The sequence below is a fragment of the Morus notabilis genome, unplaced genomic scaffold, assembly GCF_000414095.1.
Source record: "Morus notabilis unplaced genomic scaffold, ASM41409v2 Scaffold50, whole genome shotgun sequence".
Classification (NCBI taxonomy): Eukaryota; Viridiplantae; Streptophyta; class Magnoliopsida; order Rosales; family Moraceae; genus Morus; species Morus notabilis.
The window spans coordinates 27,696-54,778 of NW_010358085.1; the positions used below are offsets into that span (position 1 = coordinate 27,696).

Below are 27,083 nucleotides of genomic sequence, written 5' to 3' on the forward strand. Positions count from 1 at the left end.
ATTCCTGTAGCAATTGGGGTCATGAGTAATTTACTTTCAATCGTTAGATTTGTATAAAAAAAAAATTCTATGTTCTACACATTTTTTCAATTTAATTTATTTTGACATGATCCAACGGTCAAAAAATTGACATTATCCGTAAATTGTCCTACCAGAAAAACTCTCTTAAAAAAATGTCAATTTTTGATGGTACATTAAATAAATTCATATTAATTTAAAAATATCAAAATAAAGAATGAAAACGTTTTTGTTTTCAATATTTTAAAACAAAGAATGAAAATGTTTTTTTTTTTTAAATGCCTTTTTGTTTCATCTTTCTTTAAAAACATGTTTTTGGTAACTACGTTTTATTTTTCTTTTTAAATTACCTATTTCTTATTTTATGCTTTAAAAAATAAAAAATAAAAAAAACATTTAGCAACTATAATTTTGTTACTTTTTTTAAACAAAAAATATATATTGAATCGCTAAACGCGACCTGCTATCGAGGTTAGCACTGAAGTTGGGTGGATGGCCTAGAATCAAGTCATCAACTCTATGGCGTTCAACATGCCAGGATGACACCAATGTTGAGCCGGAATCAAAACCAAGGTCAAACTAACAATGTTATTGGTGTTGGTGTTGGATTTGATGTTGAGGTCGGGTCAACAAGCATCATTTGGTGCCGAGATCAAGCTGACAAGTTTGCTTGTTTCATGTTAGGGTCCGTTTAGTTCGTTAATTTAAGTTTTTAATTTGAATTGAGATGTGACTTTATATGAGAGATTTTTATTGTAGTAAAAAAGTTAAATGTGACTGTTTTTAAGATATTTTTACTGTAACGAAATTCGACTCAAATCGATAAAATAGACGGAGTTTGGCGTCAAGGTCATATGAGAGCTTTTTACTATAGTAAAAAAGTTAAATGTGACTGTTTTTAAGATATTTTTACTGTAATAAAATTCGACTCAAATCGATAAAATAGACGGAATTTGACGTCAATGTCAGACTGACGAGTTGAGTGAGGTGCAAGGTCAAATGAACATGCTAAGTTATACGTTGGGGTCAAACTGACAAGGTAGGAGCCAACCCTTGCCTGTTCGTGTAACCAACATGCCTGATTTTCATAAACGACTATTGTGCTAATTACACGCCAAATTTTGTAAAAACAATAATAACACTGTCATCAAATGAGGATAGTTTGCTACTACACATTAATAAATGTAAGGGAATTTCTTTAATAAGACCTGAAAAATTGAACTATCGATAGTTCTTTACTTTTCAGTCGTTAGATTTATATCAGAAACCATCTGTTCTGCATACTTTTTTAATCTAATGTGATTTTGATAAGATATAACGATTATAAACTGATACTACTAGTAGAGAGGCATACCAGAAAAAGTTTCTAAATTTAAAGAGTAAATTGCTGAAATAAAAGTTCAAAATTAAATTGTAACTGTGGGATAAATTCAGGGTGAATGATGCAATTCAGCCAACACAAATTTTTCATATTAATTCCTGAATCTAATGTGATTACATACTATCTTAGTTATGTACACCGTGTCACAAAAGTCCCAAAAAGAAAATCAAAGAGATAAAAAAAAAAGAGGGTTAGTGGTGCCTGTTTTTCCTCTTTGCTCTTTGCCCTTTACGTTTTGTGATTAAGTTAGCTGGCACTCACTTATTTTAACCCAATCTTTTCTTATTAACCTAAGCTTTCATTGTTTGATTTGATAATACCCCATAATGCTCAACTACCTCCTTTATCTTTGGCAAAAGAAAAAAAAGAAGATATTTAGGGAAAATGTTTTGTAGTTGGTGCACAGAGTTTTGGTGCTCCTAGCTGAGGCTTTGATTAGATCACTTGGATGGAGATGGCTTTGCCAAAAAGTATGATTAATTAGCCCACCAACCACCGCCACCACAGGAAAAGCAAGGGAGAACAAAAACAAATTATAAAAGATGCACCACCAATTCTTTTTGTGGCTGAAACAGAAAAATTGATTGAAGTAGGTTATGTACCTATTTTAAATTTCAAATATCCTTGTCCTATGTGCTGGAAAGCTTACCAAATAACATGGCTTCGTTGCCCAACTCTCCTACATTTTGATCGTATGTATTATAATCATACTTATTTTTCTGTATATACACGTGTATGTAAAAAACCCACACTGAAACTGTCTTTTTGCACGTTATTTTTTTTTTTTTTGCGTGTTTATTTAATTACTCTTTAACTTATACACATAAATAAATTACTCCTGAGTATATGCGTGTATCCACTATTATTCAGATTCTGATTGTTTCATTTTTTATTAGTAAAATGTAAGCTATAAGCCCCACAAAATATTTAAAAAATCTTGTATTCTTACTCTCACTTCCTAATTTTTGTGATGGCATGATTTGATCGTAAACTTTCTATACTAATAAACTTTACCCACTTGATTAGCTCTTTTTTTTTTCCAGTTCCTATGATAAAATAAAAATTCGAGTGCTTTATCAATGATGTTACTAACAATTCTCACTAAAATAATTATAGGATAATTAACAGGTTACTTTGTAAGCACTTTAGTCTCCTCTCCTTACAAGCCACGTTTTACAGATGAGTTCTACCTAATATCTTTGTAACAATAATATATATATATATATATATAATACATCTCTACACATGCCACTTTCAAAGTTTCAAGTGCATACATCACTTTTGGCTTCCAATGATTGAAACAAAACAGGCAAAGTTGTATAAGAAATAAGTCTTTTGATCTAACCATGCAATGGACCAATGGTATACTAGTGACTTACAGAAATGAACTGAAATTAACAAATTATGATCAGCTAGTGGATATATATATGATAAGCGACCCTTGAATGAAATTAACAAAGTATATGGAGAAAATCATTGAAGATACTTTTTTGTGTCAATCAAATTCAATTATGAACAATTCAAATGGATATTTTTACAAGGGGAAAGTAAAAGTGGGAAAATTAAGGTGATGACCATAAATAAATAGATGAGATAAATTCCAAGCCTCAATTACCAATATTAACCGGCAAGGTGCTTAGGAAGTAGGAACATATGGCTTAGCAAGTGGTGGGTTTGGAGGTGTAAAAAGAAATGGGGGGAGACAATTGCATGGAAATATGAATGTACTCTTTTGTCAGCATATCACTGTCAGCTTATACCAGCACAAATGCCCCGACACGATTGGAGAGCCTTTGTCTATTTGATTTAACCCACGACTTTGTCTTTCTACTTTCATCACTCACAAGCAGCGTTTTCGGGTCTTTGCCCCCCTTTCTTTTCTTTTCTGTTTTTTTCCCTCTTTATTCATTTATTTATTTGCTTAGGAGTTTCTCTGCCAGGAAATCCTTGGGATTAGCTTTCTAATTATTTAATTTGATTAAAATTAAATCATATTAAAAAAATATATGAAACATATAATCTTTAATACTAATTCTAAAAGTAAAAAACTATCCGTAGTTCATTTTTTCCGATTCTATAAAAAAAAAAAAAAAAAACTCTTTTTTTTTAAAATAATTATAATTGTATTTTGATTGTTAGGTTAATTTTTTAATGATTTTATCTCAATCAATTATGTATATCGTAAGGTGTATCAAAATTAATTTATATCGTGAGGTGTGCATTTTTAATGTGACACTTATAAATTAAACTATTGAAAAATTAATTCAACAGCTAAAAAGCCTTTATTTGCTTAGGAGTTTCTTTGACCGGCAGGTGGTTCAGTTTCTAAATGCTTAATCTAGTCAAAATCGCATCATATTAAAAAGTATTAAGAATAATAATATTTGATATAGATATGACGATTGAAATTTGAAAAAAAAAATATCAGTAATTCATTTTTTCTAATCCTACCAGAGAAGCTCTCTTAATTTTTTAAATAATTATATATTAATTTTTTTAATGATTTTCTCTCAATCAATTATTATATCGTAAGGTGTATATTTTTAATGTGACACTTATAAATCAGATTGTTTAAAAATTAATTCAATAGTTAAAAAACCTTTACTACTGCAGTAGTAAAAGAGCCGTTTTCTTTTTATATTAACATTTGAAAACTTGTATACTAGGACTTCTTCTTTTTAATTATTGGTAAAGAGCCGTTTTCTTTTTATATTAACATTTGAAAACTTGTATAGTAGGACTTCTTCTTTTTAATTATTGGTAGTTGTTGTTTCAATTGTTAAGATTTTAACAGTTTAATTTATGAGTAATTACGTTAAAAAGTTACAGTGCACAACACAAGTACTATAATTACAGATTATACCGTAAAAAATATAATCTAACTCTTAAAACAGTAATAACTACCTATAATTAAAAAGAACACGACGTATCAGATAAGTTTTCCTTAAGTTTTGAATATAAAAGAGAGAAAATAAATTAATGTTTTATTTCAAAGTTTGTGACATAGAGGGGTAAGTGGTAAGAAGAGTACTACAACTGGGTCACTGGGTGTATCGTCTTACTGATGTATGTACCCATATGTGACACATGCACGTGTTTTCTTAACTGGTTGACTCTGTTATGTATTTAGGGGCTGTCCTTTAATAGGAAAATAATTAGGGTCACCACCGAATTGAACTAGAAAGGTTGTTTTGACTTTCTTATTTTCTTTTTCTTTTCGTTATAATTTTTTATTTCTATTTTTATTTTTTTATCTTTATTTCTCAAAGGGTTATTATGAGCAGTCCAAAATAGTGGCTTGAATCTTAGATATTTACTTCATGTGGACGTTGGTAAAGATTTTTAGCTTTGGGTTGCATGAAACTTGTTTTATTCACGAAGTAGAAAACAACATATGTAACCTCATTTAGCATCATGGAGAAGGACCAAAAAGAGAGAAAAGCCCATTTAGTAATTTCTTCAAGTTTGAAGACCATGCATGGGTTACATAAAAAAAAAAAAAAAAAAAAAAAAAAAAAAAAAAAAAAAAAAAAAAAAACACATGCATCTCTAGACGAAATAAATAACAAAAACCAAAAAATCATGCATCTCTTAATTATTTTTCTATTAGATTGAAATCACGCACCATAGTAATTTTCATATATGCACAGAGACTATATATAATATGTAAGAAAAATAACATAATCCACTCTTCTATTATAATTTTCATATGTGTTTTCTCCCAATAGCTAATATGCACAGAGACTATACATGTTATATAAGAAAAATAACATAATCGACCCTTCTATTCTCACGTTATAGTAAAATTATGGGAAGGTTTATTTTGGTATCCTATGTTATATTGAAATATGTGTTTGGTGTCATGTATTTTTGATAATTTCATTTAGCTACCTTGACGTTTTGGAAAATAGTTTTTTTGGTACCTTGGGGTAGTGTTTTAGGATGTGAAATGTCATTTATACTCTTTACTTATTTTGTTCAATTTTATTTAAAAAAATATTAAGAATATTTTTAAAAAAAACCATAAAATTAAAAAATTAAAAACTCTCAATTGTTAATATATTTAAAGCATCTTTAAAAAATATGTTTAATAAATTTTAGTTTCTAATTAATTAATGATAATGCTAAATTTGACATTTTGCGTCCTAAAAAATGTCTCGGAGTACCAACAAACTATTTTTTAAAATATCGAGGTACCTACATGAAATTATCAAAACACAATATACCAAACGCATATTTCGATATGGCACAGGGTACTAAAATGAAATTTTCTTTAAACAAAATTATTTTATTCTTTAATCTTGGAAACTACACATGACACCTTTGACCTTATGTCACAATGTAGGTTGAAATTAGAGATCATTTTACCCTCAAATTATCTAAATAATACATTTGAATTACACCCAAATTTTCCTTCCAGAAAAAGTTACTGCCAAATTCTTAAAAGGAGTAGCTTAACATTGAAATCAAACAAGCACAAAACTGCACACCATTGCAAATGCCAAAAACAACAAAACTCGTGTATTCTAACAGTGTCTTGCTTAGATCTGCCTCATGGGAGATTGCACTTCATGCATTGCCAACCAGGACAAAACTGGATTTGCGCAAGTCTCACGCTCGAATGAGAACATTAAAACCAAAAGCTCAAATATGAAGGCGCAAATAAGATTTTCAAAAATGAAGGATAAATTTTAATTAACTGCCATAATATAGGGGTAAAATTACGTAATTTAACTCTGTTATATATGTATATTTATGAAATTCGATCAGAAAATGGGGTGAACACTAATTTGATTGAAGCAAGTCCAAGTGCAAGGGACGAATTTCACAAATATATCGTTAGATTTTGCTTTTACTTTTTGTGTCTCTCCCTCTCAACTTAATTTGTAGCTAAGTGAGCCGTAATCCATTTCTTAAACAAATTGGAGCCTAAAAATTTTCACTCTTTGATGACATCAAAAAATATTGCCTTTTGACTTCTAATAATCTAATATTGATCATTAGCTAGTTCTAGCTCCTCCAAACCCACAAGGTAGTACTATTACTACTACTCTCTCCAATTAAAATACCCATAACATTTTTCATTTCAATATTGTATTGAAATATAACCAAACGAAGGAGAAGGACATACTTTGGGCTGCTAGCTAGTAGCTATTTTTTTTTTTTTTTTTTTTTTTTTTTTTTTTTTTTTTAATATTTGTTCAAGGGAATTTGCATATTTGGGCTAGTTAGGGGCGTCCAACTTTATAATCCTTTTTCTTTTTTTTGGATGTGCTATCGGTTAGGGCTAAGGGTGTATAAACTTGATAAAATCAAGGATATTTGCACCTCTTTTTATCACTTTTGGTTTTGTAACGTACGTTTTCTTAGAATTTTGATATTATTGAGTTTGTATATAATGAAAAAAGTGGAAAAGATGACGTAAATATTAGTGTTTTAAAAAAGCTAAATCTTTATTCTTTTTGACGAGAAGGTATTCATCTTATGATATTTTCAATTAATTGGATCCTTCTATAGTATAAAAATCACACCAGTATATAAAATATATAATTTCTTATAAAGATGTGACGATGAAAAAAAAACCTATATATTAGTAGTTTATGTTTCCAGCTCATCTTCTAATTAATAACCTCATTTTTTTCTTTTTTCTTTCGCATAGGGGTTGAGAATTTGAATTGGCACATATGTTGATCTAATTATCAGTCAAATTAATCAAACTTGTGATAACAAGATAATTTTTTTTTTTCCTTTCTAGAAATCATTATCTGATTTTTGAATATCCATAAGTTGTATGAGAAAATATGATAGACTGCAATCTTTGCATTACCAGTACCACTTGACAAACTTTAAATTGTGGGGGAAAAAAAAAGCTTGATATAATCAACATCACGCTTTTACCCTCCTCATTCACTATAAGATATCATATGGATATATGCATATATAATACGAACCTAAGCTACCATGATGTGACATCTTACTTATCTTTTCTCTCCCCTTATTCATTTTGGTTTTGACCATCTAATGCTAATTTTCCCAAGTATTTCTTTTCCAATCTCATGTTGTCTAATTGCAACCAATATTATTCAAATCAGGTTGGTGGGATAATTATCCATGTCCAAATTTCCAAATCAACAATCATTATAAACGCTTTAGGGGATATAAATTCTAGATTTTCTTAAGGACCAAATTACCCCTCAGTAATTTTTTTCCTTCTTCTTAAGTCCAAAAGGTCCAAAAAAAAACTTGCCCAAAAAGAAAATCCTAAGTAGACCGCATACCTCACCTTGGGTTGCATCACTCAACCCATAAGAACAGCAATAACCACAAAACCCCTATGGTTGGATCAGGGCTTGAAGAAAGAATCACAAATTTTTTTTTTTTTTTTTTTTTCCTTTCTCCATAGTAGATTCATAAGAGAGAGATTTTTTCTTCCTTGGAATGGGCTAAAGAACTCTCTCTCACACATCCACCACCCATGTGGGCCCCCACTACATGAACTGTCCAATACATTTCAGTGGTGGGCTACACGCTCTACTCGTACGGACCCAATAAAAGGGACATAGTAGTAACAAAAAGATGTGGGCTTTTATTTTCTTTCTTAATTTTTTTTTTTAAATTTCTCTCTTTTTTGGGTGTGGTCCGGTTCTTTTTCTTATTGAAAAAAAAAAAAAACACTAACTAATAATGAAGAAGGAAAATAACAATGGACCTTATAAGAAAGTCCAAATGCCCAAAAAATAACAGGGCAATCAGTTGGTTTGTGTGTGACCCTATTTCAAAATCTGACCCCAAAACAATCTTATCTCTTACCTGTGCCCTTCAAGACCCTTTCCTAAAGGTCCAATTAGCTTCTCGGGTTCGTTCCAAAAAAGCCCAAATCTCTCTCTCTCTCTCTCTGCAAAACCCTAGATCTCGATCATTCCCGGAGACCTCCATAGCTCGGTCTCCGAGCTTCGATCGTCGCCTCCGCGCCTTCCGTTGTCGTCTCAGAACCTTCGGTAAAAGCCTTAACTTTTTTTGCCCTAATTTCTCTTTTTGCTCCGCTAAATATCGGTTATTTCATCGATTCTCTGTTCGCCGTGTGTTATTGTCTGGAATTTTTTGTGGTTCTGTTTCGAATTTTGGAATTTGAATTGCTTTGGGCGAAGTAATTTCTTGGTTTTTTGTTTTTTTGTTTTTTTGGATTTGGTTTGTGGGTTTTGAATTTGGGTGTAAAGGTGCAAGCTTTTTTTTAAAGCTAATCTTTAGGTTCTGGACGATCTGCTATTTTTGGTTTTGGTGAATGGTTTGTTGTTCTTTGTCTGGGCTAGAGCTCTGTGAGTTACTGAAGCCCAAGTTCTTTTAGGATAATAATAATAATAATAATAATAATAATAATAATAATAATAAACTGTGAATAGATCTTTATTTTGTTGTTTGATTGTTTCTTGTTGTGTTTTGTGAAGCTATTTTTAGCCCGTTTGAAGTTTTCATATTTGTGTCTTGTTTGATCCTGACCCATGTTTGGATCCATGGCGAGGGTAATGTTTTTTTGACGTTTGGTTGAAGATCTGTGACGGACCTTGTTGATCTGATGGATTGAAATGAATCTGGGGTGGTCAAGGTTTGTTGGGTTGACTGATTCATGGTGTTTTTTAGTCTCGGCCCATTTGGCTTGGTGGGCCCGGCCCGGCCCAGCCCAGTAGTGGGGCCGAGCTGGGTGTGTTGGACGATATAGCGTAGAGTGCCGAAAGGATATTAAAATGGCGAAGTTGTGTACATTTTTAACTGTAAATGCCTCATGCTTAGCTCCATTCAAAAATAAAAATAAACAAAAAAAAAAAAAAGCCTCATGATCCAAAAAAAAAAAAAAAAAAAAAAAAAAAAAAAAAAAGCCCCATGATCCAAAAAAAAAAAAAAAGAAAAAAAAAAGAAAAGTAGTATTTCTCAAAAGTAGTTTTTTAACTACAACTTTTTTAAACAATACGTTTCGAAGAAGCAAAAGGAAATGGAAAGGGAGAGAGTGGACTTTAAAGCAACACCTTTATGTGTATATATACTCACAAGTATCTTTAACAAAAATATATTATGCACACACACAAAAAAAAAAATATTGAATTTTTAATTTTATTTGTTGTGAAATCAAGATTGTTTTATTGGTTGCTTTAAGTAAGTTAAAAGGGCAACTTCGATTTTTCATTATTATTGTCTAAGCAAATTAAAAAACTAAAAGATTGGGGCTATAACATTCGATGTGGTGGCTAAGTTACTTCTTTCTAGTTGTTTTTGCAATATTTGGTGCTCAACTCTGGAATCAAGGGTTCTGATAGCTATGTTCAGCTGATCCGGTAACTTTAATGAATGGATAGTGCTTTAGAATGAACGTGAGTAATGAGTATTCGGAAGGGATAGCTTGTTGTATCCTGTCTTTACGTGTTTCAAAGTTTTAGGGTAAATGGATATGGTCCACAACATTCAGTATCGTATAAATACAAGGGGCCAATATTGGCGATCTGAATAGTTGTTTAATTGTGATGAAACATGGAAGTGCTTGAATAGGTTTATTTGTAAGAATGATAATTACAAAATTGGGAACCATTTAGCTCACTCAGTTATTATTATTATGATTTTTGAAATAATGGTTTGGCCATAGTATGTAAGGAGCCTATTGTAGTAGTATAGTCCATGCGATGCTTTATATATATATATATATATATGCTTCATGGCATTAAGGAATATTTATCTGCATGATTTAGCGTGTAGGTTACTTAAATGTCTTTATTTCTTAATCCGTCCAGCAATTCCAAGCAGCCAATAGTCTTCTCTAGAATCTTGCTTTATATTTTTCAGAAGTTAATGCCCTGAGTCACTTGTTGCTTCATATGGTATATACACTTTCAAGACGTTTGAGGCAAATCTTAGACTAAGATAATTAGTTTCAATAGTCTGGGAGCACATACGGTTTTCTTAAACTGAGAAAGGTAAATGTTTAATCTATAAGCGGGATAAGTAGGCGTTATGCTTGCATCACCATTGTCTTTTGTTGATTTGTCCGTTGAATCTGTTGGTTTATTTGAAGCTGCATATTAATCGCATTTATTTTTGCATTTTGGGACTATATAATATTATTTCCCTGAAGAGTTTCAGTGACTGACTACCTTCCTTGGATATTGTTTATGTTGCCAAAGCAGGAATTGACCTGTCAAGACAAAGATGGCAGCTTCTGTTGAAGAGCAGATGGTCAGCACTCCTGTTCAAGACCATATGGTTACAACCCCTTCGGAAGACCATATGGTGACCACCCGTGTTGAAGAACATATAGGTCAAGACCATATTGTCACCAACCCTGGTGAAGACCATATGGGTCAAGCCCATATTGTCACATCCCTCGGTCAAGACCATATTGTCACCTCCCTCGGTCAAGACCATATTGTCACCACCCTCGGTCCAGACCATATTGTCACCACCCCTGTTGAAGATAAGATTATTGCTACCCCTGGTGAAGAAAAGACAGCTATCCCTGATGAGGAAAAGATGCTAACTCCTTATGAAGACAAGATGTTAACTCCTTATGAAGAGAAGACACCAAGCTTGTATGAAAATAGCGAGGTGCCTAATCCGGAAACACAGCCTAACAAGCGGAGGAAGAAGAAGTCCATAGTCTGGGAGCACTTCACCATTGAAACTGTGAGTGCTGGATGTAGGAGGGCGTGCTGTAAGCAATGCAAGCAAAGTTTTGCTTATAGCACAGGCTCAAAAGTGGCAGGTACAAGTCATCTGAAACGCCATATTGCAAAGGGAACATGCCCAGCATTGCTCCGTAACCAGGACAAGAATCAGCTGAGCCCATATACACCTAATTCAAGGTTAGGTAACAGCACTTCTGATCCACCAAAACGGCGTTACAGAACCAATAGCACGCCCCAGGTTTTGTTTGATGCAGACCGTATCCGCCACGAGATTGCTAGGATGATTATTATGCATGATTTCCCGCTTCACATGGTTGATCACCAGGGCTTTTTAACTTTTGTCCAGCATCTGCAGCCTTATTTCCAGATGGTGAGCTTCAACACTGTCCAAGGGGATTGTGTTGCAACATACTTAATGGAAAAGCAACATCTTATCAAGTTTATTGAGGGTATACCTGGACGAGTTTGCCTTGCTCTGGACATGTGGACTTCAAGTCGAAGTGTGGGTTATGTTTTCATTACTGGTCACTTCATTGATAGTGATTGGAAGTTGCAAAGACGGCTTCTTAATGTTGTGATGGAACCATATCCCGACTCTGATACTGCGTTTAGCCATGCTGTTGCCGTTTGTCTTCATGATTGGAGTTTGGAGAACAAATTGTTTTCAATCACTTATAATCAGTCGCTCAGTGAAGCCGCAGTTGAAAATATGAGGCCTCTACTCTCCATCAAGAACCCACTTATCCTCAATGGTCAGTTGTTGGTTGGGAATTGTATCGCTCGTACCTTCAGCAGCATTGCGAAAGATGTTTTGGATGAAGGGAAAGAAAAGGTCCGAAAGGTCCGTGAAAGTGTAAAGTATGTGAAGACTTCAGATTCTCATGAGGAAAAGTTCCTCGAGCTCAAGGAACAGCTTCAAGTCCCAAGTGAACGGAGCCTGTCTCTGGATGACCAAACTCAATGGAACACTACGTATCAGATGCTGTTGGCTGCTTCTGAGTTAAAAGAGGTATTTTCTTGCTTGGATACGTCCGACCCAGATTACAGGGGAGCTCCATCCTTGGAGGATTGGAAGCAGATTGAGATAATTTGCACATACTTGAAACTTCTCTTTGATGCAGCCAACATCCTTACCACCACAACTAACCCAACGCCAATTACCTTCTTCCATGAAGTGTGGAAGATTCAGTCAGAGCTGGCTCGTGCAGTTACAAGTGAAGATCCTTTCATCAGTTCCTTAACTAAAAGAATGCAAGAAAAAATTGACAAGTACTGGAAGGATTGTAGCCTCGCATTGGCAACTGCAGTAGTCATGGATCCCCGGTTCAAAATGAAGCTTGTTGAATTTAGTTTCAACAAAATCTATGGTGAAGAAGCACCTACATACATCAAGATTGTTGATGATGGAATTCACGAGCTTTTCCATGAATACGTCGCGCTGCCTCTGCCACTGACGCCTACTTATGCGGAAGAAGGTAATTCACGCAATGTTAAAACGGAGGAATCACAAGGAGGAACTCTTCTGTCCGACAATGGGCTAACGGATTTTGACGTCTACATCATGGAGACCACTAGCCAACAGATGAAATCAGAGCTGGACCAGTATTTGGATGAATCTTTGTTGCCTCGCGTCCAAGATTTCGATGTGTTGGGTTGGTGGAAACTGAACAAGTTGAAGTACCCAACTCTTTCGAAAATGGCTCGTGACATTTTGTCAATCCCAGTATCCACTGTTCCTCCTGACTCGATATTTGACACCACTGCGAAAGAGATGGATAAGTATCGATGCTCTTTACGACCAGAGACAGTAGAAGCCCTTATATGTGCCAAAGATTGGATGCAGTACGGGCTACAAGACGTCTCAAATGCACTTGTGAGAATGGAATATTGATTATGATTAGTTTCTGTCATCCTTCATGTATGATGGTAGGTTGCCTGGCCAGAAGTAAAATGTATGTTGGTAGGTGCTGTATTATTTATTAGGCATTAGTTTGTCATTCACCATTAGGTTGGCATTTGTATCATTCTAAGAGACCTTAATGCTTGGACATGACAGCTTTTTATTTTTTTTCATTTTTAGTTTCTAATGTTAGGATTGGCAGTTTCAAAGATGAGCATTTGGTTGGCCTGTTCTTTGTTCTCTCTCTCTCTCTCTCTCTCTCTCTGTGTAAAGACTAACTAGGGAATTTAAGCTCAAGAAGCCGTGGGTGACCATGGACATTCAGGACTTGATTGCTCTCACGGAATCTACCAAATGCCCTTCATTTTCTGTTCCTGCTTCTATGTACCACTCTTAGTATGTCCTGTTTCCTTTGTTTAATATTGGCTTGAATACCGAGTAAATTGATTAGTTGCCTTAAGAACAGTATCAGGGTGAAAAGGCTGGGAGGGGAAAAGAAATACAGGAATTTAATACCATTTTGTCCCTAGAAATTTTTATAGGTAATTTAGTTTTTGAATTTTCATGATGTTAGTAATTAATCTCAATCGGGGAAGAGATTATTTAAGAAAATGATTACAAATATATCGAGAAAAATTACTAAAAACATCCCTTCCGTGAACTAGTAAAGTTAAAGTCCACTTTTTTTTTATTTTTTTTTATTTTTATTTTTTATCTCATGTTGACAAATCCACTTTTTCAGTGAATGTCGGGGGATTGCCCCTTCTTTTGCATTCAGTGAGTATTAGGGAGCAACTCCACCCTCTTTTCAGTTCGATTCCATTTAGTTAGACTTCGACCAATATCAATATATAAGCTTGAGTCGAAAGCAAAGTAGTGACCTAACTACTCGTTGCTTAAGAGCCCGTTTGGTTGGAGGATTCGTTCTCTGATTCGAATTATGGTTCATGGTTCGCTACAGTATTTTTTCTCACAAAAAATACACGTAAATTAAAAATGATTCTAATCTCATAGTTCTAATTCATGAACCAAACGAGCTCTAAGTGACCTCTCTGTGCTCGTTCTTAGGCGTCAATTGGTTTTGAGTGTTAACCAACACAATATATAAACTTGCCAAATTAAATAGAATATGATGCTATATGTAGCATTCAAAAACTACAAGATGTTGGAATATTTATATGGACTAGCACAAATCATTATTAATTCACTTAAATATGTCACAAATTAGAGCATGATTTCATGGACAATTATATTGTATTATGGTTTATGCATGGTATTATAACAAGGGCTATAATAGGATGGACAATTTATTTCTAATGTACATGAGCCTTTGGACTCACTCTCTCTAAATATTTAGTCAACCCATTACATCAAATTTCCTCTCTTTCCACGTTTTTGGTTAAGGCCCAAGGCCCATTGCTTAGTGTGGCAAAACAAAACCAGAGGGGCAAAAATTAAAGGGAAATAATAGAAAATATGCTAATATAAAAAGTTTAAGAAAGTATATAGAATAATTTTTAGTTATAAAAATTAATAGGCCATAACTTGTCAAGTTATTGTTCATAACCAGATAAGTTATGGACAAACTTGTCAAGTTATGGTTCATAACCAGACAAGTTATGGACAATAACTTGTCAAGTTATGGTTCATAACCAGACAAGTTATGGACGAAAACAGTAATTTGGCCTATTTATTAACTTATGTAAACTATTGGCCTATTAATTTTAATTCATCTCAAGTTTTGGCCTGTTTCTCTCTTTCTCCCAAAATTTTGAGCCCCCTGCCATGTATGTGTGTGTGGGTTGTTGGTGTTTGTGGAAAAGAGAGGCAGAGAAGAGAAAGAGTTCAAGAACTCATCAAGCCCCTTTGATTTTTTCAGGTCATTCAAGCACCAATTCTGGCCGGTCTTGAGCGTTTTTCGGCAACCATGGATGACGCCATTCTTATGCCAAGTGGAGGAGGTAATTGTAGAACCATTGTTTTTCTATATGCTTCAAAATCCAATTTGATAGTTTTATTTTTGGGTTCAATGTTTTGATCTCACTTATGAGTATTTAGAACCCCATTATTTCTAGCAAATGGTATCATAGCCTATCTCATTGGATTTGAGGCTATAGTTTTATCTTTTTTTGTTTACTGCACGTTCAAGCTCTTCCATGGGGTTTTGGTTTTTATGGGTTTTTGAGTGAAATTGATGTTTGAAAACTAAAGAGAATGAAATTTGGATCAAAATCCCTTTAAAAACATAAAAAATGGACAACCAGAGCTTGATTTTCCGACGGGTCGGGTCACGGATCTGATCAGATTCGTTCTGCACTTTTTAGAGGACAGGGATGCTTCAAACGACATGTCGTTTTTCTTTGAAGGAGGAACTACGGCTTTCGTGTTATTAAAACAACATGTTGTTTTCAATAAGCTCGTTTCTGGGGACAAAAAAAAAAAAAACAGTTTTGACCAAACTTTGACCGGTCCGTACGAACACATCCGAAGTCTGTTTTGACTGCCGTTTTCGCCGTTGCGCTCCCTTTTTCATTTCCTACCTAGTTAAATGATTTATTTTATATTTGGACCACCATAAAATTATGTTTACATATTTCTTTTATAATATAGGTTATATATCTATGGGTGGTTGATTTTCACAATTTTTCAAACAAATTTTTCCTGGGCATTTTGCATATAATTTGTTTGATGATTAAATGCCATAAAGTTTTAGTTGTATTGTTTGATTTTGTATGTCATAGTAAATTTTAATTGTGAGAATTCGACAATAGTGAATGTTTATGTACTCGCATATCGTGAGTTTAAACATGTTAAATTGCATGCGTATGTTACGGAGCTCTCCCACAAAATTTAACATTTCTTTTTAAAAAAGGCATTGGGATACACACACTCCTTAAATGAATGCACATGAGCTACCAAAAAATATTTTTATTTAAATATTTGTTTATTTTAATGATTTTTCATATATTTTCTTGATAGTTTTAATTCTCACTATTTTGAGACCTAAAATTTTAGAGCATGTTTGTTACTCCATATTATATGGTCATATTTTATTTGTTCTCCCACATAATTTGATATTTTGGTAAATAAAATTTAGACATATAATATGATGTTTGTTCAAATTTTTTGAAATGCCCATTTTGTGTTTAATGTTTCAATGCCTAATTATTTGTATAGGCATACATAGTATCTTTCGTGTTAAAGTGAGAATGGAAATTTTATTAGAAATTCACATGTTATTATAAAGCTTAAGCTACAAGTTTGTCCATACTTTATTTATTATTACCATCATTATTATTTGATATCTTGTTTTATGTGAGTATCATGTTTTTTGATTATGCTATCCAAGTGGGAGAAAATTAGAAACATTTTTTTTTGTGGATTAGCATAATCACTAACTCACATACTATTATCAAATAATAAATTGTGGGATTATATGGATAAACTTAATTTGTTGATTATGTTCTGAAAGTCTATATGAGTAATAGAATTATCCTATCGATAGTTTTATTGCTTGGTAGGACACTTGAGTCTTGTTGAAGCTTAAGCTTGTTGTCTTTATCCATTTTTTTGTTTACATGTTATTATTTGACATTTTATATTATATGAGTATTGTTGTAATTGATTATGCAGCTCAAGTGGGAGAATTATAATAACCGGAAGAATTAAACATGTTTAATTATGTTAATTGTGATATATTAGTGTGCCTGATATTGATTTTTCTTAATTAATCATGTCATTAAAAATTTTAATTACTTTCAGTTTTGAAAATACACTTTTCCTTTTTCTTCTAAATACCCTTTAATACATTTTTTCCACCTTTTCTTTTCCTTTTCTTTTTCTTTTTCCTTTTTCTTTTCCTTTCTTTCTTTTCTTTTTCTCTCTCTCCTTTCCCTTTCTTTTCTGCTCTCCCCCCCTTTGCTCTCTCTCTCTCCCTCTCTCTCTCTCTCTCTTTCTTTTTCTTTTCTCAGTCTCCCCTGTTTCCTTCACCACTGGCCTCCCTCTCTTTCTCCTTTACTCCGGCCGGCCACCCACTCTCTCTCCCTCTCTCACCGGCATTCTCTCTCCCTTGCTTTCTCTCTTTCTCTCAGCTCTCTCTTTAGTTTGTTCCTGCCTAACTAGGAAAGAAGAAAAAAAAGAGAGAAACAGAGGGAGCAAGACTCCTCAATCAATTTGAGGTAAGATTTCTTGAAAACCCCACTCTTGGATTTGAATTTCTAACTTGAGAAAGTGTGATTTTGGTTAGATTTGATGAATTTTGGTTTAGGTTTAGATTTGGACAAATTGTGGATAAATATAGGTTGAAATTGAGGGTTTTTAGTTCTTGAGCATATTGAAGTGTTTGGAAACTGATTTTAGCAATTTCCTATGAATTTAATTTGGAATTGAACTCAAAATGCAGGTTTTTGATATTTTTCCTATTGATTGTCAAATTATTAGCGTATTGTAGAAATGCTTTAAAAACTTATTTTTAAACTAAATTTTAATGGGAAACCAAACTAACGGATTGAGTTCTAATTTTCAAAGAACCCCAGGTTGAATTATGAAGTTGTTTGCAAGCTTTAGATTTGAGTCAACGCACACTAATAGGAAACAATTGTACATGATTGAACTAGATTCGTTTTAGAGGTGAGAACTAAATTCTAAAACATTATTTTGATGATGAAGCTAACGGCACGATCGAACGTGGAGCTTCAAGAATAGATGGTTGGACAACGTGAAGTTATTCGTAGACTAAATTGCAAAGAGGTAGGATACTCTTTTCCATATCCTTGTTAGCCTTGTTTTCAAGTATTTTGGCCTATGGAAATGTTTTAAAGATAAAACATATTTTATAAAGAAAAGTATTTTAAGGCAATAGCATGATTTATGCTATTGAATTCATAATGAACTGAATTAAGGTTTAACGGATATTTTTCTTAAAATAAGATACTTTTAAAAAATGGTAACAACGCTGATGGCCTAGAAATCAAGATATGGAGATTGTATCCTTCAGGGCAGGATCCGAAATCCATATGGGCCACTATGGTGGTGATTGGCCTTGCAATGGTTGTAAGTAATTTATCATTAAATTACTTGCTGGTGCTTGGAACCAGTAATTTAAGTTTATTTTTCTTTTAGAAAAAGGATGTTTGGTTCCAGATGACATGTTCTGACCCTGTACTTCCATTTATTTATGCAGTTTTCTAAAACTATATCCTACTGGGCCTTTTGCTTACTTTTTCTCTATTTTCAACGCATTAAACCCCTATAGAGTTAACGGTTTAGATTTACAGCATGGCAAGTGGATGTCAATGGATTGAAGGCACGAGATTCGAAGTGGTTAGTTTGTTTTGAATTTATAGTTTTAATTCTAAGATGTACTATATTTCTATATATAAACTGTATTGGTCGACATTGTCCCAGAGTTATAATATTTTCCTTAGATTTTACGAACTGTTTTAAATATTGTTTGTAAAAGAAAGACTCGAGACCAATATATTTTAATATTTATTTTGTGAATATGTATTTTTCTTGGATTTTGTTGATTAATCTAGTTTAATAAAAATAAATTTCTCAATAATCACGGTCCTATCTTTGGAATCGTGACAGTTTTTAGTATAAGAGCACGGCTTGGGATTGTTGGGAATGGTGTCCTTAAAGCATGAGATGTAATAAGAATATTTTATTATTTAATTAAGAAAATAATTTATTCATTATTTATGTGCATGTATTATTGAATACTTTATGAATATCATTGAAAATTCCACAATTGTTTATGTAATCTTAAATGTTGTATATAAGTGTTATATACAAGAGGATAATATTTAAGGATAATAATCAAAACGATATTCGTAATGAATTTAATTAAAGTTTCAGAATCTTTAATTAAAACATTACTAATACATGTCATTCCCATTAAGAATGGAATGGTGTTATCAGCATCATTAATATATAAGGTTATTGAATGAGTGTATTATGCATAATGAGATTATGCAGAATTGGGACACCGACACAATTTGATTTTCTAATAATTTTCGTTAAATATAAAAAATCAAATTTGAGTCTACCGATGGTCATATATAGAATGATCTCAATCCTGAGTTGTTAGTAGACTCTTATTTGTAGATTTGTGTTCTTTGATTTACTCGGTATGAATTTCGAGATCCTAAATCCTATTCCTTGTATCTTGAGAATATGATGAAATAAGTAGCCGAGAATGCTAATATACAAGATGGAATCCATTCCTTCTTCTTTGAAGAAGCAGATAAATAATTCCCTTAAGGGTTGATTCGATACTTGAATAAGTAACGAGTTTGTATTCATGAATGTGTTTTATGAATATACTATTCATTAGAGAATCAATGGTACTCAAGGATAAAAAAGTAATTAGAGAGGTTAGCGGATTTTACCTAGCTCTAATTACGAATTATTTATAGAGGATCGATCTATATGCAGTGATTATATCAAATGGGCAGTTTGAGTTCTTAGAAGTAAATTATGTCTATAATTTCGAGAGTGTAATTTCAAGTTTTTAGTGGAGTAACTTTTAGAACAATTAATTAATTAAAAAGTTTAATTAATTATTAATTTTATTAGAGCTCAGAATTATTGGTCCATAAGTCCCCTCGTCATCCTTGTATTATTTGCAAGACAAGGTGAATTATCGGTATTTTATTTCACTCGTGAATAATTAATTATATATTAAATAATTTGATTATTTAATTATTTTGTCACACACTGTGGTGGGACCACAGGGGGCGTGTGACTCTGGAAAAATCCAACTAGGATTTAGTTGCTTGCTCTCAAAGGAATCGGTTACTTGGTTGATAAGTTTTCCAAAGGCTTGTTTGACAAGTTTTCCAAAGGCTTGTTTTACAAGTTTTTCCAAAGGCTTGTTTCACAAGTTTTTTCAAAGATTTGTTTGACAAGTTTTTCAAATGACTTGTTTGACAAGTTTTCTAAAGCAAAAAGGTTCTCCTATTTGTCTATAAATAGGAGACAATATGAATTATTTTAAAAGAGAAAATAGAGATTTTTTTTCTCCTTATTCGCTAAGCTTTGGCCGAATATTTTGAGAGAAAAGTTCTTCTAATTTTCCCAATTATTTCGTATACATGTGCTGATAGTGAAAGAATACAAAATCAGTGAGTGATTGTTCCGATAGTTTATACCTTGAGCCTACACTCATCGTCTTGCAAAATCAAAGAGTAGATGAGGAAGGCTTAGGCGTTCCAAGAAAGCTTCGGAGCAAGGAACGTTTGTTGGCTAAAGAAAACAAGTTATCTTCCTAATCGTTAGCAAGGTATCTATCGTTATAAATTAATGAGATTAATTTATTATTGCATAAATTAATATAATCTATAGCGTCCGTAAAAGTTTTGTTCAGACCTGATCCGCATAACCATGCTTTTGCACCCGAATTTAATTCAAAAACCAATAATTGGTATCAGAGTGGTCTATAGACTATATTAATTTTTTGCCATGATTATGTGATAATCAATCTTTATTAAATATGTGATACTTAAGTTGTTTGTATGTGATGGGTAGGCACTTACATTTATTATGGATGTTATGTGTATTCATGTTTGATGAATGAATGGATGATGAATTTGATCATTAATTATATGGTTCCATGGATCGGTTTTATTTATTTACAATTTTTCTAATTCGATTAGAAATTTTGTAAACCTTCGATTATAGGATTTTGTTGTAATTTTATGTAATAAAATTAAAATTCTGCCGTCGTACCACCCTTGGTACCGCCACTACCAGTGCAGCGCCGCCGCACCATCACCGCAGCACCATTGCATGCCACTGCTGCGCCCCAGCAAGTGCTGCAGCATAATGTTTCTTCTCCTGCCGTGTAACTACATGCTACAACATAATATTTATGCTCTTGTCATACTGCAACACGCCCCAGCAAGTGCTGCAGCATAATGTTTCTTTTCCTGCTGTGTAACTACATGCTACAACATAATATTTATGCTCTTGTCATACTGCAACATAATGTTTCTACTCCTGCCTTGCCTGTTTGGTTCGTGGATGATCCAAAAGAGTTTTGGATGGAGGAGAAACAGAGCTAGGACCCGAAGGTGATGAATTGGAAGACTGAAGAATTAAATTCAAAACCCGTTGATGCAATGGATGAAAAATTATTGTAATTTTTTTCCATTATTTGTTTCAATTAGGTTGTAATTTAATTATCCATGGAACCCGGTCAAATTTATCTCAATAACCAAGTGCGTATTTTATATTTCATGTGATGATTATATATTATATGTCCATTCATATAACATGCCATATAGATTAATTGTGCCTACTCATATGTTTAATTACATGACATGCATACATGCGCATATTATTATTTTATTTTGTTAAAAGAGTTTTGAAAAATAAAATAAGAATAATGCGCTGAAATTGATTTAATGAGATTAAATTGATTTTGTTACAATGTTGATTTGCAAAACCATGTAATTATGTGAAATAAAATTTAAGAGTTAAATTTTAGAATTTCACATATTCAATAACATAAAATATTTATTTTATTGAAATTTGAAAACCATAAGATGATTTTCAAAGAAAATACATATTTTCAAAATATTGAGTGGGAGAGGGACGTATGGCAATATGAACCACTGGTCTCTATTGTTAGTTCAACACCGTGAGATCCTGAATGGCGGTTCACAACGGCTTTGATTTCATCCTGCCTCTGGAGAGTGTCCATTCTAGATAGATATCAAGGTTGACATCCAAGTGATAGGATTCAAGGATGTATTTTTAGTTTGACCTACCCTACGGCGGCACTCCGAAATTAAGTTTATTGAATCCGAAACGATGGGTTACACTCATAAAATATAATTAAATTATTAATTATATTTTGACCAGAAAAACGATAATTAATAAAGGTTAAAAATATGAGATATTTTGATAATCGTATTAGTTGAGAAAGTTTTGATTCAATTTGTGAATATTTTGACCTACCCTACGGCGGCACTATATTTATAGTGAATTGGATTATCGTTGGCATTTAATATTAAACCATGATTTTATGTATTTATCATGTGCATCGTGCATTACGTTTAATTATGCCAAAATATTTGTTTATGATATTCATGCACATAGTATTGAAATTGAATTTACTATCTATTCAAGCAATATGTAAAATCCCATTGTCTCGTTACTTGCGACTGAAAAACTGAATGGAGACAACTATAAATGGTGGAAAAGTAATATGAACCTCTTGCTAATATGTGATGATTACAAATTCATCCTAACAGAGGAGTGTCCTCTTGAACCTGAGGATAAAGCACAAGGAAAAGCCTACAATCATTGGATCAAGGCCAACAATAAGGCAAAGCGTTACCTGTTGGCTGGGATGAGCGATGTACTTCACATGAAGCACGAGAAGATGGACACTGCTTATAAGATAATGCAGTCCCTGGACAACATGTTTGGAAAGCCATCTAACAAAGGTCGATTGGATGCTGTTAGAGCCTTCACACATGAAAAGATGAAGAATGGTTCTTCAGTACGTGCCCATATTTTGAACATGATTGAACACCTCTACGAGGCTGAGGTCAAAGGCGCAATCATCGATGAAGCTACCCAGGTCAGTATTATCCTGAAAAGCTTGACACCACAGTTCCAACGGTTAACAAAAAACTATGTTATGAACATAATGCATTTTAACTTGACGGAACTGTTAAACGAACTGCAAAACTTTGAGTCTACCAATGGTAATGGCGAGACTGGATAGGCAAATGTTGCCATTGCAGAGAGTTCTTCCAGGAATAAGAGGAAGAAGCCAAGAAACCAAGGGAAGGAAAATCCTAAGGGTAAGAACAAGAAAGCAAAGAAGAACAACAAGAACTTCGACCAGAAGCCCAAAGGAAAGTGTTTCCATTGCAACCAAGAGGGCCACTGGAAGTAAAAAGTATCTCAAGGAGCTTAAGAAGAAAATTGAACAAAGTAAATATGATTTACTAGTTCTGGAAACATGTTTAGTAGAGGATGATACCTCATCCTGGATAGTTGATTCAGGAGCGACTAATCATGTTTGTTTTTCTTTGTAGACTCTTAGTTCATACCGGGAGCTTGCCAATGGGGAGTACATGCTTAGAGTTCGCAATGGCGTAATGTTGAAGTCAGACTTCATTTTAAAAATAATAGATAGTTGATTTTGAACAATGTTTATTATATTCCAGACATTCGCAGAAATTTGATTTCTGTTTCAAGTTTGTTTTAACAATTATTTAAAGTTTCTTTTAATAATGAATTGGTTCATATTTCTAGAAATGGCTTTGTTTTGGACGTCTGGATGGTGGTTTATATAGTGTAAAACTTATGCCTAACACACTTATTAATATTTAAATGTTCAAGGTTGTCGAACCTAAGAATAAGAGGTAAAAGATTTCTCACGAAAATAATACATACCTATGGCATCTTAGACTTAGTCATATTAACGTAAACAGGATTGAAAGGCTTGTAAAGGATGGCCCTTTACGCAAACTAAAAGTTAGTGAGCTACCTATCTGTGAATCCTATCTGGAAGGCAAAATGACCAAAAGACCTTTCTTAGCTAAAGGCGAAAGAGCCAAACAACCCTTAGAGATGATACATTTGGATGTATGTGGACCTTTAAATGTCCAAGCATGAGGAGGTTATGAATATTTCGTCACTTTTATAGATGATTATTCAGGGTATAGTTATATTTACCTAATGCAAAGGAAATTTGAAACTTTTAGGAAGTTTAAAGAATTCCATGCAGAAGTTGAAAAACAGTTAGGTAAACCAGTCAAAGTACTCTGATCGGATCTGGGAGGTGAATATTTGGATACAAAATTCAAAGATTACTTGACTAAGAACGGTATACTCTCACAGTTTACCGCTCCTGGAATGCCACAACAGAATGGCGTTGCAGAAAGGAGAAATTGGACTTTGCTAGACATGGTGAGATCCATGTTAAGTTATTCTTCATTGCCCACTTTGTTTTGGGGTTATGCCCTGAAGACGGCTGTATACATTTTGAACCTAGTTCCATCTAAGTCTATCCCTAAGATGCCCCTATAGTTATAGAATAGTCAAAAACCCATTATGAGACACATTCGCATATGGGGGTGTCCAGCACATGTGCTAAAGGCTAAGACTGGGAAGTTGGAGCCCCGTTCAGAAGTTTGTTTATTTGTGGGATATCCACAGGGGACAAGAGGAGGTCTATTTATAGCCCTTAAGATCAAAAAGTGCTTGTATCGACAAATGTCACTTTTTTGGAGCATGACTATATGATAGATTTCAAGCCCAGAAGTAAAGTTGTTCTAGAAGAATTACTTTTTGATTAGATCAGAACACAACCAGTAAGAGTTATCAAAGTCAACAGAGAATGGACCACTATTCCTAGTCAAACACCCGTGGTACCTCATCGTAGTGGGAGGGTAATCATATTACCTGACCGGTATACCGGGAATGCACAAAACGTCACTACTGATGACGGTAAAGAAGATCCATCCACCTTTACGGCTGTGATGGTAGATGCTAATAAAGAAAAATGGCAGGATGCTATGAAACTCGAGATGGAGTCCATGTACTTCAACTCAGTCTGGAAACTTGTTGATCTACTTGAAAGGGTAAAACCCATCGGATGCAAGTGGATCTTTAAGAGAAAAAGAAGAGTGGATGGAAAAGTCAGGACTTTTAAAGCTAGGCTTGTGGCTAAGGGTTATAACCAAAAAGAAGGAGTTAACTTTGAGGAAACTTTCTCACCGGTAGCCATGCTTAAATCCATTTGGATACTCCTATCCATAGCAGCATATTTTGATTATGAGTTATGGCAGATGGATGTCAAGATGGCTTTTCAGAATGCCTGTCTTGAGGAAACCATCTATATGGACCAACCAGAGCGTTTTGTTGCAGAAGGCCATGTGTAGAGACCCATTTATGGATTAAAGTAGGTGATGAGGACATCAGGGATGCAAGGAATACTCATGATCCAATTTAAGTCCTGAGAGTTCTACAACAAGAAGAGAGAGTGTTCACTATTGAGGGTGAACAAAGGCTGGTTTTACTCATCAAAGTTGATCCGGAAGGGAGCCAATTAGTCATACACGTCCATTGAGCCATTGCATGGCCGACTTGTATGTCACTCCAGAATACACGTGCAAGGGGAAGTCCAAGCGTGTTTTCCAGCAAGTGATCAAGTCAAGATTGCAGATCAAGATGTGATTTTGTTATAGTCCTATTTTTAGATTTAATTTTCAGTTTAAAATTTAAATTCCATAATAGGCGTGTTTTAGAAGGAAGGATTTTGAGTCAAGTTCGGATTCCTTCCTTGGATTTTTTTAGGCGTGCTTATCTTGTTTTAGGCGTGTCTATCTCATTAAGGGCAGACTAGGACTTTTATAATTTAAAACTCTACATGAAAGTTTTGGCTATTCAAGGCTGGCTTTCAGATAATGCAAAACAGTTTTGATGTTTATTCATATTGTGAGATATTCTTCATGAGTTCTTGAAGAAGCTTTTCTGAACTTATCAAGGATTCCTTATGGCGTTCAACTTGACTTATCAAACATAATTTCCATACTCGTTTGTGGTGTTTTCACCATACCAAGGTTCTTACTTTGCTAAGCAACGGGTCGCGGTTTCCATCAATCTTGAGAGATCTTGAGTCGTATTCCAGATTTGGTTTCGGGTTTTGTCACATTGTTGGCGTGGTTCGTATTAGCAAGCTTCTAGATCATGAAACATCCGGTTTGATGAGGTTGTAAAGTCTTATGGATTTGATCAAAACCAAGATGAACCATGTGTCTACAAGTACATAAAGGAGACGAAAGTGGTCTTCTTGGTTCTTTATGTGGATGGTATTCTACTAATTGAGAATGATGTAGAATCCATGAGTAACGTAAAGGAATGGTTAGCCAACCAAATCCAAATGAAAGATTTGGGAGAGGCAAGCTATGTTCTTGGAATCAAGATTATTCGAGATCGCAAGAAAAGACTGTTGGCGTTGTCTCAGGCATCGTACATTGACAAAGTGCTTGTCAGATTCTTGATGCAGAACTCTAAGAAAGGGAATTTGCCTTCAAGGCATGGTATTCATCTTTCTAAGGAGCGATGTCCTAAAACTCCACAAGAGGAAGAGGACATCAAAAGATATCCGTATGCATCTGCACCTGGGAGCCTCTAGATATCTACTACTCAGTGGGAGTAGTCAGTTGCTACCAGTCCAACCTAGGATTGGATCATTAGGTTGTGGTGAAATGCATTCTTAAGTATTTTAGGAGAACTAGAAACTATATGCTAGTTTAATCTGGAGAAGATCTGTTTCTCACTGGATACATAGATTATGACTTCCAGTCAGATAGGGAAGGTCATTGGTCGACATTCAGATCTATGTTCACTCTTAACAAAGGAGCTGTGGTATGGAGGACTGTTAAGTAAAAGTGTATTGCTGACTCCACCATGGAAGCTGAATATGTTGTAGCTTGTGAAGCCGCAAAGGAAGCTACCTAGCTTCGTAAGTTCTTAAGTGATCTGGAAGTTCCTCCAGATATGAATCAGCCGATTAAACTATACTGTGACAACAATGGAGCAATGGCTAATTCTAAAGAACCGAGGAGTCAAAAGAGTGCAAAGCATATAGAGAGGAAATATCACCTAGTACGAGATATTGTCGAGAGAGGCGATGTAGCGGTCCTAAAGATCGCGTTAGAGAACAACCTTGCAGACCCGTTCATGAAGACATTGTTGCTAAATGTCTTTGATAGACATCTTGAACCTTTTGGGATTAGGGACATGTCACGCCTGCTTTAGGACAAGTGGGAGATTGTTGAGAATGATGTCCTTAAAGCATAAGATGTAATAAAGATATTTTATTATTTAATTAATAAAATAGTTTATTCATTATTTATGTGCATGTATTATTGAATACTTTATGAATATCATTGAAAATTCCATAATTATTTATGTGACCTTAAATGTTGTATATAAGTGTTATATACGAGAGGATAATACTTAAGGATAATAATCGAAACGATGTTTGTAATGAATTTAATTAAAGTTTTAGAATCTTTAATTAAAACATTACTAATACATGTCATTCCCATTAAAAATGGAATGGTGTTATCCACATCATTAATAT

At 33.8% G+C, this 27,083-nt stretch overlaps 1 protein-coding gene across 2 annotated transcripts; it reads left to right on the forward strand.

Annotated features, from left to right (window-relative positions):
- Positions 1-8,111: 8,111 nt before the first annotated feature.
- LOC21412028 (zinc finger BED domain-containing protein DAYSLEEPER) lies at positions 8,112-13,207 on the forward strand. 2 transcript variants are annotated; one of them, XM_024161510.1, is made up of 2 exons: positions 8,112-8,397; positions 10,567-13,207. In XM_024161510.1, exon 2 carries the CDS (start codon positions 10,592-10,594, stop codon positions 12,956-12,958), a length of 2,367 nt encoding a protein of 788 aa, XP_024017278.1. In that variant the 5' UTR covers positions 8,112-8,397; positions 10,567-10,591; the 3' UTR covers positions 12,959-13,207. The 2 variants fall into 2 exon arrangements, with proteins under 2 accessions (XP_024017278.1, XP_024017277.1); XM_024161509.1 differs by having other exon boundaries at positions 10,570-13,207.
- Positions 13,208-27,083: the final 13,876 nt, after the last annotated feature.